Below are 14,703 nucleotides of genomic sequence, written 5' to 3'. Positions count from 1 at the left end.
AAACCAAGATATGTATAGGATGTGGTACACAGGAAATAGTGAAATTTAGCTGCCTTCTGTCTGGTTTTTCTACTGCTGATTGCAGTAAAGCAGGTACTTGACACAAGAGGTGCAGTCTAGACAGGGAGCAAGAGTGAGAGGCAGGACTGTAAATTTCAGACAAAAGAACAGGGAGGATAATAAAGCTCTTCTGCAGAAAACCATTAGTCACAAGGTTAGTCCGAACTGAAGGCTGGTAAATAACCCAGATGACCTGAGGATATTTTATGAGAAGCATCATGTAACCTTTAAAAGCATCCAAAGCTAGTGATAATCCTGACATTCCAACAGGCATAAATTTTAATGAAAACAAGAAATACTGAGTAATAATTACCACCTATAAGTGTGAAAACATTTACTAGCCCATACTTACCACTTGCCTCTTCTGTATGGCAAATAAATTCTATGTCACATATATAAATTCTCTGCCACTTTCCCCATCTTTCCTCTGGTAACAGCAACTGGGGTCCATAAGTAGATTAGTCACACCGCCAGAGTCAGTGTCCCTGGAATCTGTTGGCACAGATGTGGCATGGTTACACAGGTGTACCTTTTCCTTCTTTGCAATGGTGGAAGCGAAGTCCTCTGAAATCCACCTATTTCTCTTTCTCCCTTCCTGATCCTAGAGTAAAAAATGAGGTGTTCATGGGAACTGGGTAAATTATTCCAAAATTTTGTTTTAATGTATTTTAAAAAGAAACTTTTTAAATAAACACTACAAGCTTCTTTGGAAATTATATTGACAAAAATAAATTATATTCCTAAGTAAATTAGTACTTAAAAAAATCACAAATTAATGTAACTTCTTCAAAGCAATAATGTAATTGCAATTTTGAGCATCCACTGAACTCTAAGCATTCAAGGCATTTTATACAAATATGTTGTTTACCTGAAAACATTGAGCCCAAATGGTTAAGTAGTTGGACTAATGGCACACACAAAGCTGAGATTTACATTTAGATCTGACTGAATCCAAAGCTCTTTCCTCATCATGTTTAAAAATATAGAATAAGCAGCAAGTGAGAAAATCATGCTGCTGTCATGCTACTGTCTTAGGCTTATTATTAAGTCTTGAGTAACTTCTTTTGGGGTGAGGCCATATCTACTGAGTTAACATAAACACAATTTTTACCTGTTATATATCGACAGTCCACATTTTCATTGGGAGAGAAAAATTTGCTGCTAAAACCATAGCACTATCAATATCACCTATCTTATTTGGAAATAAAAAAGGTTCTTGGAAATTAAGCTCTAATCATAAAAATGTGTATTAAAAAATTTTTTTGGGGGGGGCGCCTGGGTGGCTCAGTCAGTTGAGCGTCCAACTTTGGCTCAGGTCATGATCTTGCGGTCTGTGAGTTTGAGCCCCACATCGGGCTCCGTGCTGACAGCTCTGAGCCCGGAGCTTGTTTCGGATTGTGTGTCTTCCTCTCTCTCTGCCCCTCCCCCACTCATGCTCTGTCAAAAAAAAGCTCATGCTTTATTTTTGAAAGACAGAGAGTATGAGCAGAGAGGGAGAGACACTGGAGTCACAGAATCCAAAGCAGGCTCCAGGCTCTGAGCTGTCAGCACAGAGCTCAACGTGGGGTTTGAACCCACAAACTGCAAGATCTTGACCTGAGCTGAAATCAGACATTTAACTGACTAGACCACCCAGGTGCGTCTAAAAGCGTCTATTTTTTAAGAATGCAGAAGTTCTTTTGCATGTGGGTGTGTGAAAATATTTTTAAAACTATGATGGTCTGTCTATTGGACACAGAATTCGTGTCAGGAAATCAACCAGCTGCTTGAGCATGAAAGCCTAAAAGTCTAAAAAAATTCCACTATAGGACAAAATGGTTTAGTAATAACAAGTTCTAAGGAAAGACAGAGAAATTTAGTGGATGCGGGGTAAGGATGTGGAATTAGAATAAGAATGTGAAAAAAAAAAATCAAGAAACACTACCCCTGAAGTATTTTAAGCCTAGACATATAAAATAGACCCACAGGTAATTTATGCAATTTAATGCAAATAAACCATCGAACCGACTAACTGATATAGCAGATAAAGTCCTGCATTGAGAGTTGGGAAGAACAAGGACAACCACAACAAAGGTTGGGTAAGAGCTCTGCTTTGTATTAGCTTGGAATGCTAGATCAGTTATCTCTGGTTTCTCACTGAGAAGATGGAGATGGACTTTATTTACCCAGCCTGTTGTAGGTATCCTATTGAAATAGATTTGTATTGAATCAGACCTGTGAGAAATACTGTATGAGAAAGGGAAAGGAGATAAATTTCTTCTTTTCTACTTTCAGTCTCCCACAAATAGAAGCACAAAGGACAGGCCCTATTAGCTGTATATTATTTAAAACAAAATCTACTAATAGTGATAATTTCTTAAACACTCCCTCCTTTTCATTAGCCTTTTATTATTTTTTTAAGTTTATTTACTTATTGAGAGAGAGAGAGAGAGAGAGAGAAAGAAACGCAAGCAGAGGAGGGACAGACAGAATCCCAGGCAAGGTCTGTGTTGTCAGCACAGAGCCCCATGACTTGGGGCTAGAACTCATGAACTGTGAGATCAGGACCTGAGCCGAAACCAAGAGTTGGATGCTTGACTGACTGAGCCACTCAGGCATCCCTTTCATTTACCTTTTAAAATGAAAACCTAGTTAATTTTTGTGACCCATATATTTATTGGAATTCAAGCAGTGGCAAGTTGTGACAGACCTGCTCAGAAAAGCTCACTTATAATAAACTTTAAACAACTTGTAATAAGGGCACCTGGGTGGCTCAGTTGGGTAAGTGTCTGTCTGACTCTTGGTCTTGGCTTAGGTCATCCAAGGTCCATGAGTTCAAGTCCTGTGTTAGGCTCAGTGCTGATAAATGCGGAGCCTGTTTGGGATTCTCTCTCCCTCTCTCTGTTCCTCCTCAGTCTCTTAAAAAACAAAACCCAAAATAAACAAAAACATCTTGTCATAAAATTTCAAGTTATGGTAATAAGCAAATTATGTTACCTTGTTATAAAATCTTAAACTCCTGACTCCTCGATGCTTCTATTTTTATTTATTTTCATTTTTTATTTTGAGAGAGAGAGAGAGGGTGCAAGTGAACAAGGAACAAAAGAGAGATAAGCAGGGCTCGAACTCACCAACTGTGAGATCATGACCTGAGCCGAAGTCAGATGCTTAACTGAGCCACCCAGGAGCCCTAAATTTATTGCTTTGTAATCTGGTCATTTTGTAGGCAAAGAACAGAAATAAGTCACTCTCCGTCACTTACCTCAGAGAAAGAGCAATCTGTCATTTCCAAAGCATTTAACCCCAGAGAACCTTTCCAAAATGAGTCAAGCAATGTATTTAGGTATCTAGAGCTATATACAACAGGAAAAACAATTTTATTCTATACTCAATCCTTTTTGGACAGCAGCTTGTGTACACGCAGTCACGCACAGAGATTACATGTATACAGTATAACACGTGGACATCACAGAAAAGACTGCTCATCAGTCAGACTTCATGTTTGTGGCCAAAGGTTTTCACCAATGGGTAGTTCATAGTTGTTAGTGGAGTCTGCTGTATTCTGCTTCTAGTGATGAAGTGGAGGGCAAACTACAAGACTATTGTGTCCTAAGGGAAACACATGGTCCTGGTCTGAAGAGAACTGGGCTCTGGATGATTTTCTTCTTATGACAACTTATGACATGGAGAGTCATGACTGTTCAGATTGGCCAGGAAAGACTAGGTGATAACAAACTTCTAAGCAAAAGAGTAAAGCAGTCGAGTGGATTGGTAAATACCTACTTTTTGTATGAGACCTCTCTGACACAGTTCTATAGCTGCTTTTCATTTGGCTTTGAAGTATGTGCACGTGAAATTCTTTTATGCAGGACAAACAACAGTAATGTTCTTAGTTCTGTGAGCATGCTTAGGGAAAACAAGTACTGAAAATAGAAAAAATAGAATTGAATTCTTATATTAATGTAAACAAAGGCTTGCCACAAGTCCTTTACCCAAGTTCCCCAAATTAGAAGTGTCTCTTTTATGTAGTTATAGATGTGTAAGTAGATGAGGGGCTGAACTTGGGACAAACCCAGGTTGAGGAATGATGTGTTATTTTACATTTCAATGGAGTATTATCTTTATATGTATTCCCAAGCCTATGTCTGCAGCTAAGAAAAAGCACAGGTTTAATTTAGAAACCACAAAATGTCTATGTGAATGAAATCTCATGCTACAAAGCTACTATCTTGAAACTTGCTATTATTTTTTACCCAGTTATTATCATAAAAAAACTAGTTCTCAGATTCTGCATACAGACAGCTTTATGTAAAATATATAAACATTTGTTGAAATTGGTACACAGATTGCATAAATATGGCAATTAAGATTGCATTTACAGATGTGCATGTACAATGTTGTGCAAATTATCACAATATTACAATTTCGAAAATTATTCAAATTGGAATCCAAGTAAAGCAATTAGTGAAAAAATACCCATGCAGAATTTAAATATCTCAGAACAAAATTTAAGTGTCTTCAGTAAAAGGTCACACATTTAAAATAGTTTTATTCATTTTATTTGTATATGTCAAAATACATTTTTATTTCCAAAATAGTGGGTTTTGCAACTAGTTTCATGCAGAAACAAGGTCTGCTCAATACTACCAATAAAATCAATATAGCACAGTAGCTGTTCAGTTTTAGATACAAAGAATAAATAACCTAAATACAAAACACTAAAATATTAGAAACATGTATTTAATCATTCTTCACAGGCATCCAAACTTCACAAATATAATCCTTAGCATGCCTAACTGTTGTGCAACCAGAACATGTTGCAGTCACTCAAACTGATCAATTATCTGTATATTTTACGTCCACATAAGACCATGGAAATTCTCTATATTCAGACCCACCATTCATACAGTTCAAATATAACCAAAAATAAAATTCCCATAACTATCCTTGTACCTTTAAAAATCAAGAATCCTGAGCTTGGTAGTAAGAGCATAACCTTATATCTTCATAAAACCAATCAAGAGAGAAAGGACTTAAAATCCTGCTTACCAAAACACCCTTTCCCAGCCCCAAAGTAATCTAAAATAGGCAGTAGAACACAATGACCTTTTAAAATGAAGGGGTACAAATTCACATTTAATATAGTATACAATACAATCAATAATACAATTAGCTACTATAAGCTTTACAATGTACAATTTATTCAAATGGCTGAACTGTTCAGTGGTTAAGGAGACAGTTATGTGCCAGAAAGATGTGGTATTTTTTTGCATGGTTTGATGAAAATATAAAAGCTATTTGTCCAAATAAAAGCCATCTTCACTATGTACTTGGTTTTGCTTTTTTTTTTTTTTTTTTTTAAAAGGCCACTGAAATGTATAAAATGGTCTGAACATGATGGTGGTATCAAAGTCAATGCCTCTTCACATGGCAATAACAGTGCATTTAACATTAACTCACGGTTAAGTCTGCAAATGATTTCATAGCATTACTTTGGCTAGCACAACAGTTTTAGACAGCACTCAGATAAATATAGGTATGTGAAATGTGAAGCAATTATCTTATGCAACTTTAGTTGTGGTTGAATACTATCAAATGAAAACTGAAAATAAAAGTAAAAGCACTTTACAGTAGAAAACTTTTGTAAAGATAGGGCCCCACATAATGTGTTACTTTTTAAGTCTTTATATCACATTGTTAGCAAATTTTGTTTTTAACACTATTATGGAGTAGCCTACTTTGCATTAACAGACATTTCAATTAAGAAAATAGTCAAGCATGCCATGTGGTGGTCTAAAAATCAAAACAATACACTTATTTATATATACAGGATCACTCAGTACCTGCTAAAATGAATGTGAAGATTATATACTACAATAATAAAAAACAAACAAAAACAAAAAAGTGACCAACAAAGGCAGAAAATAGGACTTAAAAGAATCTAATCTCAATTGACTTTAAAGCATTCATATAAGAAATAAATGCATATTGCACAAACAGTGAAAGCAAATGTTCCACCAAGCAATTCAGTTCCAGGCGGAAGACAACAGAGCATTAGCCTAATACATGACAATGATATCAGGAGAACAGGTGTTCTTTTCTGTAAATGAGAAAGCTGTGAAAACATAGATGAGTCTGCCACATGAAGAGTTAGAAGGAAAAAATACAAACCCAAACTTAGATGTAAAGCAAAAAAATATCGAAAAACTGGAAACTGTGGCACATCAAAAAATGTTGAATAACTGTCTTCTGTGAGAGCTGAAAGTTTTTGTTGACACAAAAGTATTTATGTACAACTAAGGCTTACTGGTTAAATATCTCTGAGGCATATCTGGCCTTGAACACTTTCCTTAAATGCTGGAGCTGTAAACAAGTTTTCTCAGTCATTAAAAAAAAAAAAAATCTTCTCAGCAGCTGCATTAACATGAAACAATGGTCTTGATACAAGAAAAAAAAAAAAAAAAAACAAAAAACCCAGAAAATTAAACAAAACAAAATTCCTAGATAAGAGGGCATTTGGCAGGATATCCGAAAATGACAGTCTCCCTGGATTCTTCCCAGGCTTCCAGTGACTGTCAAATATGGTCCACTGGGTTGCTCATATGTGCAATTCCATTACTTGCTGCTTTTTTTTTCCTTTTTTTTTATTTGGAAAGTTTGCTTATTACTCTGATCAAGGCCCCATTTTCATCCTTTAGCCTCTGGTTGTCTGCTTTTAGGTCTGGTAACATCTATGAGGGTAAAAATAAAAGAAAAGGTTTTACTTCAATAGGAAGACAAAAATGTTACCCTTAGTGTTTTTATATTTTCACTACAAGACACATGAACAAGCTCGGTCAGTTATATAAATTTCTAGTGGCTAAAACGTATAAGAAAGAAAAAACTTGATTTGTGACGCTAATTAGTTTAATAAATGATGGAATGAGAAGTTTATTTTCCCAAAGTTATCATTTGGAATGTACTAAATCACTTGATATTATGATTCACAAGCACACTGTATTAGAGCAGCCAAGAAAATGAAGCCTGTTTTTGTTAGGATAGGCTCTCAAAGGGAGTTCCTCTAAGACTTCTATCAGCACCTAAACCAAACCCTTTTAACTTTATTTACATCGGACCTTAAATATTATTCCACAAGAAAACCAGCCTATTTAGGGAAATTTTGAGGGAGTTAGACTTGTTCTAAATTATTAGAATTCCTTAAAGGATTCAACTGTAGTACTAAGCTTAAGCATGTACTACAGTGTCTGATCCAAGATAGGTGCTCATTAAACGATAACAATTATTCCTATTATTGGAATAGTATAAAATAACTTATAAGCCAAAATATATTTATGAGAATATCTAAGCACTGAAAAAACAACCAGTATTTGGAACAAAGAGAAAAACACACGCTCAGGTCCTCAAAGGAAATCTATTTTCTGTTCTATAGACAAACTGAAGGAGGGGATGGAAATGTTAGCAGTAAACTGGATTTTCTACTAAGAATGACTTAAATTCCAGGTGCTCTGCCAGATTTGCTAGGAAGTAGAACAGTTTATACTTTGGACACTAACATACTTTGCAAGACACTGGAAATAGTTTTCTACTACCTTTCCTCAGCTTTCAAGATGTACTAGATTATAAAATTAGACAAAAGTAAAACTTCTACTTGGCAAAATTACCTTAAGCAAAATCTTTATGAAGAGTTTAAATTTATGTGGAATGAATCAATTCTTGTTTTCAGAATATATGGTTATAAAATACAGTAATGTGAAGTTTATGTATCAGGATACCACTGTAAAGGACTAAGTGAATATTACCTGAAGTGGTTCTGAGTGAAAATGACATTATTTTGAAAAACAGATAAAACATGTTTAATCGTCACCTTCAACATATTAATTATATGTAAAATACATGTTACATTGTTTACGTTCCTTTTTCTTTCTAGTCAAGAATTTTAAATGGTCATAGTTTTAATCCATAAATTATCTGTAGAGCCAAAAATGTGCACAAGCTTTTGCAAAAGTGCAGACAAGTCTTTAAATCCCTAAACCGTTCTCTAAATTCACTGTAGTTTATCAGTCAGAATATACAATTAGTGACACTTTCTAACATTCTGAGAAGCCATGCATAATTAACAGTTATATGATAAGCTACAGACACAATGGCATTAATTTGTAAAAGTGAGCTCAAGACACGCTTACTAATACAAAAACACCTGCCTGGCTCTACCAAGAAGAAATGATGAAACTACAAGTTATAGGTTCACAGACTGCAGTTGCCTACAGAACCCTGAGCGCTTGGCTACCACTCTTGTCAAGGCCCTATTCTCAGTCAGCAGTCGTTCATTTAACTCTCTCAGAGTCTGAATTTGCTTTATTTGGTGCAGGTTCTGCAGGAATTAGAACATAAAGAAATAGAAAATAAAAAAATAAGAAAATGGAAAAGAGGACAATAAAAATACAAAGAATCACAGATAAATGAATATAAGAGGAAAAAAATTAAGAGTCTTAAAAGGATATTCCATGAGATTCACAAAGGTAAATAGTGTAGTCCTAAAACTCCATATCAAACAAAATACATAAACAAAATCCAAAAAATTTGTCTCCAAAGTCATTCAATAATAATATTCTAACAAAGAACCAAATTCAGCAATACAATAATTAAATCTTGACAGTCTAATTCTATAGGCACATTTTCATAAGTATCAGTTCATTAATTCATAATGTGATAAAGATATTTTATGCAAGACAATATGATAAAAGGTAATCAATTAACTGTGCTATTTTTGTTCCCCCTGCAAGAAGTGTTCCTTCCAACATTCAAAACAAATTGTTACTTCTACAGGTAATTCAGAATTCCATAAAATACAGCTCTGCTGGCCCACTACCGTAAAGTCCTTTATTTTCAAAGGAAAACACTTTTGTATCGATCCCCACTCCACCATTTACTCTCCAAGAAACAGAGTATGTGAAATGTGAAGAATAAATACTAAATCCCAAATCTTACAGTCATTATTGTCTAATTTCTTCTACACCTGACTATCAAAACAGCCATAAAAATTGATTAACAAAAAGATTTGAATTATAAATGTTCTCCTAGCTCATCTAAAACCTGGATTTAGGAATAAAGAGAAGCACGGCATATGGATAATTCACAAATTACACAATCAGTGTTGAGAACAATTAACATGAACACAGTATGTTATTAGTTCTGTAAAATTTAAGTTCGTAAACAGCACTGTCTCTCATAAGTAGTAGCATGGTTTACTTACTTTGAGCTCTTCTTCCATTTCAGATATTCTTCTTTCTAGAGCTCTTCGTTCCTAGATCAATTTAAGGTACCAATATTTATCACATAATTATTATATTCTTAATTCTCTAAGTTGTGAAATAGTGACACTTTAGAGTCAAAAATCAAATCAGGAGCAGTGTGGAAAAAGATGTGATGCCAGTGATGTGCAAAGAGCTTTCCAAATGTCTTTCAAGAAATAAATATGAAGATTATTATTTTTATTAATTTCTATAAGCTCTTTCTTTAAAGCTTTGACTTTAAGGTAAGATGCTACATAACATGTTCAAACTGTTTTTTCAGTTCATTTAAACTTAGGCATAGAATAAACCAATACTCAAGACTGAGGATTATGTAGAGAGGAAAAAAAACCCCACACATAGATGCAATTATTCTACAGTGACAGAAGCAGAAACGCAAGAAGCAAACATGCCTAAAATATGTGTAAACTTTCAAAAGGATCTAAGAGAAGTTCATCTCCTCCACCTGCAAGGTCTACTAGCCATTATTTATCCAGTTGGCTTTACAGTTTTGTACTGAGCTTGATACTGTGTGCAGCACTGATGCCGTGACTCTAATGAAGCAGCAGCTGCAGCATGTATTTTCATGTTCCTCCTTTCAAAGAGTGACAGGCAAAGGTAACATACAATACGTTACTGCAGTGTACTGTTTTATTCTGCCTTAAACAATAAGCATTCTAGGGTGTTATGCAAAAAGCAAGCAGCAGTAATTAATGTGCTGTAAAACTTTGGTTAGGTCATACCGCCCAGAAGATACTGACTCTTGCCGGTCACCTTTCAGATACAAACCATTTAAATTTAGTTTAATCACTATGAATTCCCAAGACATTCTTTCCCAGATTAATAATTAATGTTGATATTTAGTAAAGCAGTACATTTACTGTAAATGTTAATGTTTTAGGTTATATGATGTAAAAAAAAAATAGGATCCTACTCATAGTCTTTTAAGTACCATGTTATTCTATTTTTAACTTGTTTAAACACTATTACATAGACAAAAATGTTATTTCCTATGAATAGGACTTTCTGCTAGTTAGTAATACAGCCATGACTAATTCATAAAAACCATTGCATTTCCCGAAACACTAGGATATATAGTGTCATATTTGATCCTTGTAACTTGGTGAAATATCATAAATAGCCTATTTCCTTCTACCCCATCATCCTTAATTTTATTAGGTACCTTCAAGATTTTAACTATTTTCTGGTAAAAAAGACAAGAATACTTGTCTATATCTAACTGTCTTATCACCAAAATAGCAATTATAAAGATGTAGGCAATTTCTTCTGTTTGGCAAACTTATTAACATTAAAAAATATGGTTACGAGAAAATGTATGTAAAGTGCTAGCCCAGTGCCTGCCTGGTACACTGAATAAATGCTAGCAGTTATTATTAATACTATGATTACTAATGTCTGTTAAAATGGAAGTAGATAAGCTACTCAGTAATTTATCTGCGTTCGACAGGCAGGCAAAGGAGTCAGATGAGAATGTCAGAGTATGAATACATGTATCATGTATGCGCAAGCCAAGAATAAAAAAGGACAGACATCATTTCTCTCTCTCTCTCTTTTTTGTTTTTGGTCAAAAAGGTAAATTGGCTATTTTGGGGCGCCTGGGTGGCGCAGTCGGTTAAGCGTCCGACTTCAGCCAGGTCACGATCTCGCGGTCCGGAGTTCGAGCCCCGCGTCAGGCTCTGGGCTGATGGCTCAGAGCCTGGAGCCTGTTTCCGATTCTGTGTCTCCCTCTCTCTCTGCCCCTCCCCTGTTCATGCTCTGTCTCTCTCTGTCCCAAAAATAAATAAACGTTGAAAAAAAATTAAAAAAAAAAAGTTAAATTGGCTATTTTTATAATGGAATGGAAGAAAATGTTTTATCAACTGCTCCTGATTATTTATTCTTTGACTTAGAGATCACAGCTACCCAGGATATAACTTCTCTAACCACAGCTCACGTGAACTAACAGATACTTTTTGGGCATTTTCCTTTAACTTTTGATCATTTATACATTCTGAACTGCTCAAACTAAACTTGTAGAGTTATTCCTATGGCCACTGTAAGACCCCTGAGCAATAACAGTAATAAATGAAGAAATACACGTGACTATATCACAGCCAGCTAAAAAATTACAGAAAGACAAAAAAGAGCAAAAAGGCTTTTCTAATAATCATTTTTTGTTTAAAATATCCTATTTAAGTTAAATATTTAAATTCAAAATTAAGTAAAGCATCAATTTAAAAAGAATTTTAAAATTTGATGTTCTTAGAATCTTTATAAACTTTAAATTTTGCAAACAATTAAACTAAATGTATACATGACCAAAATGTTTTAAGTATATCACCACAGAAAACCAAAGGAGATAAATGGCATATCAAAAACATCAGATTCATTACCACAATGTGTATATTTCAGAATGAAGGCAAAGATTTTTTTAATCCATTAAAGGAATAACATGGTAAATTAAGTCTTAACACCTACAGAGGCAGGGTTATTTCACACCTACAGAGATCCCACAGAACTGTATAAAGAAGCTAAGCCAGAAAACATTCCTAATTAAATTAACATTAATCTACACTAATTAAAACTATCAACCATAAAGCCAAAACTGAAAGAAAAAAATCCTCCACTATTGCTTATATAAAATAAAAGGGGAAAAAGATTACTTACTCAATAAAATGGACACTTACCCTTTTTTCCATTTCCAATAGTGACCGATCAGCAAACCTTTCTTGCCTCTGTAACAAAGTAAGAAATATAAAAGGGATCTAAGTACAGTAAATGTGGGGGTTGGTAGTGGAGGAGGACCACAGTAGCTCTCCTCTAGTGGTATTCAAATAAGTCATACTAGTCAGGTAGAGGAATACACAGGTATAAATAAAAATCAGTTTTGTATTGAAACAATAAAAAGTTAAAGGAATGCTTAGAAACAGAATGGTGTCCACAGCTCTCATGGACTACATTCCACTTTCCTCAGGTCTTTACATAGTACAGTACGGGGTAAGGAAGGAGGAGAACTGTGGAACAACACCAAAAAGATCCTACAGTTTCTCCTCCAATGCTCAAACTCTCTCCTTTCCTACACCACCAGGAGGAGTGGCTAATCCGAATGGTCAAATTATAAGACCTTGACTGAAATGTAGTTCGGACTAGTGAGTGAAATATCCATGCAGACAAACCAGTGAACTGGCCTAAATTTTGTTTTCTCTCCCAGCTTAGTCTTGCCCACTCTCTCTCTCTAGAGTTTTTGTTAACAATCACCCATATTCCAAAATTGGTAAGTAAGGTTCATACTCCTGGTCACTTAGAAGAAATCCTAGCTATATAGCTTTTCTTCTCCTGGTGAACTTAGGACTCATTTTCCTGCTTCCTGTACAATGTGATCAACTCAAAGTTGACAAAGTCCCCTGAGATATGGGGGATGGAAAGGACCCTTGGGATTTTAAGTCATATGGTGCATGTAACACCACAAAGCTCTGCATATGAATACTGAGTAAAAGACCCAGTTAAAAAAACAAGTTCTATCCTAGTTCTTTCTGACTTACACTGACTTCTGCACATTTATCTCCCTTGGGATTCCTGGTCACTTTGCCGGAAAAAAAAAAACAACCAAAAACTCATCAAATGGCTCACTTCCCAAAAGCGAATTTGCTGAATACTCAATCTTACCAATTTACTAGAAGTGTTTTTTGTTTTTTAATGTTTATTCATTTATTTTTGAGACAGAGAGTGTACAAGCAGGGGAGGAGCAGAAAGAGAGAGGGAGACACAAAATCTGAAGCAGGCTCCAGGTTCTGAACTGTCAGTGCAGAGCCTGATGTTGGGTTCAAACCCATGAACCATGAGAGACCTGAGCCAAAGTCAGCTGCTTAATCGACTGAGCCAACCAGGTGCCTCCCAAAATAGTTTTTGACAACTTTTTTTAAATGTTTATTTTTGAGAGAGAGAAAGAGAGCAAGTTGGGGAGGGGCTGAGAGAAAGTGAGACAGAGGATCTAAGTAGGCTCTTCGCTAATGGCAGAGAGCCTGATGTGGGGCTCAAACCCACACACAGTGAGATCATGACCTGGGCCGAAGTTGGATATCTAACCAAATGAGCCACCAAGGTGCCCCTTTGACACCTTTTTTAAAAGAATTATAAGTAACATTTTTTTAAAGTTTATTTTTGAGAGTGAGAGAGTGGGGGAGGGGTGGAGAGAGGGAGACACAGAATCCGAAGCAGGCTCCAGGCTCTGAGCTGTCAGCACAGAGACTGACATGGGGCTCAAACCCACAAACTGAGAGATCATGACCTGAGCTGAAGTCGGATGCTCAATGGACTGTGCCACCCAGGTGCCCTGTTTTTTGGCAACTTTATTAACAAGAATGCTCTTTTATGACTATTAACTACAAAATTTACTTAAAAATATATTTCATCATTAAATGTTTTTTTTTCTTTTTAAAGATTTTAAGTAATCTCTACACTCAACACAGGGATTGAATTTACAACTCCAAAATCAAGAGTTGCAAGCTCTACTAACTGAGCACGTCAGGCACCCCTAAATGTTTCTTTATACAATTTTCTGTTCTGTCAGCCCTTTCAGTATTCATGCTTTAGTATTATTCAGACTTGCAACCGTTACTTTTTGATCCTTTTATCACAATTTCTTTTTTGTGGTTATGGTATATAAAAGTTAAAGATCTGATCATAGTCGGGTATCCTTCCCTTTCTCTGTTGTTTTAAATGGTTTTATGCTTTTGTGCTTACTCTTTCTGGAAAAAGAAAAGTCGACATTTTACTTACTTATTGTTAGAAATCAAATATGAAAGTTTAGATGGAAAATTGGCATTTTATTGAGGAGTTTTCTTCATATGAGGACATTTTAGCAACTTTATGATTTATGTGCTAATTTCTTATGTTAAAAATCAATTTTATTAATTAGTTAATATTTCTGGTAAATCTTGTAGTTAATAAGCTGTTAAAATCATAATTACTAAATCTAGTGAAATGACATTTGACAAAATATTCATCAAACCAGCTTTTGGTAAATCAGCTTATTTCCCTCTGTTGGAGACTACATGGAGGAGGGTGGCTGGACTAAGACGGGACTTAAAGATTCTAGAGTCCCTTGGCCAACTATTATCAAACATATGATTAATAGGATGATATCCCTTGGAAAAAACTCCATGCAACTATCAAACTGCCACCACTATGTTATGGAAGTAATGCTCAAAAAAGAAAATTAAAAAATCAGGTGGAATGATTCATAGTAGACTTAAATACTCAGCATAAATACTCTAGAGTTGAACAAAAAGCTTAATGTTTATCAGTTCTGCTTTTACATATATCCTTAAATTTTACAAATAACATTTACATAGGTTTCCCAACTAAGATAGTA

The 14,703-nt window shown here is 35.1% G+C and overlaps 1 protein-coding gene across 8 annotated transcripts in view; it reads right to left on the bottom strand.

The window, feature by feature from the left end:
• Positions 1-4,325: 4,325 nt before the first annotated feature.
• PPP1R12A (protein phosphatase 1 regulatory subunit 12A) overlaps positions 4,326-14,703 on the bottom strand; it is a 161,588-nt gene continuing 151,210 nt past the window's right edge. For 4 of the 8 annotated variants that reach the window (XM_040491344.1, XM_040491348.1, XM_040491343.1 and 1 more), the window contains 4 exons: positions 12,017-12,064; positions 9,293-9,343; positions 8,241-8,410; positions 6,677-6,770 (listed from right to left, as the gene is read on the bottom strand). In XM_040491344.1, the coding sequence (XP_040347278.1) occupies positions 8,276-8,410; positions 9,293-9,343; positions 12,017-12,064 (234 nt within the window). In that variant the 3' untranslated portion in view covers positions 6,677-6,770; positions 8,241-8,275. Of the gene's footprint in view, positions 6,771-8,240; positions 8,411-9,292; positions 9,344-10,072; positions 10,104-12,016; positions 12,065-14,703 lie in introns of those variants that run through there. The other 4 variants (XM_040491345.1, XM_040491350.1, XM_040491346.1 and 1 more) reach the window with 3 other exon arrangements.

This window comes from Herpailurus yagouaroundi, unplaced genomic scaffold (assembly GCF_014898765.1).
Source record: "Herpailurus yagouaroundi ecotype Mexico unplaced genomic scaffold, PumYag 182, whole genome shotgun sequence".
NCBI classification, from domain to species: Eukaryota; Metazoa; Chordata; class Mammalia; order Carnivora; family Felidae; genus Herpailurus; species Herpailurus yagouaroundi.
Note: the sequence above shows the minus strand (reverse complement) of the source record. Positions and strands in the feature narration are given on the sequence as shown.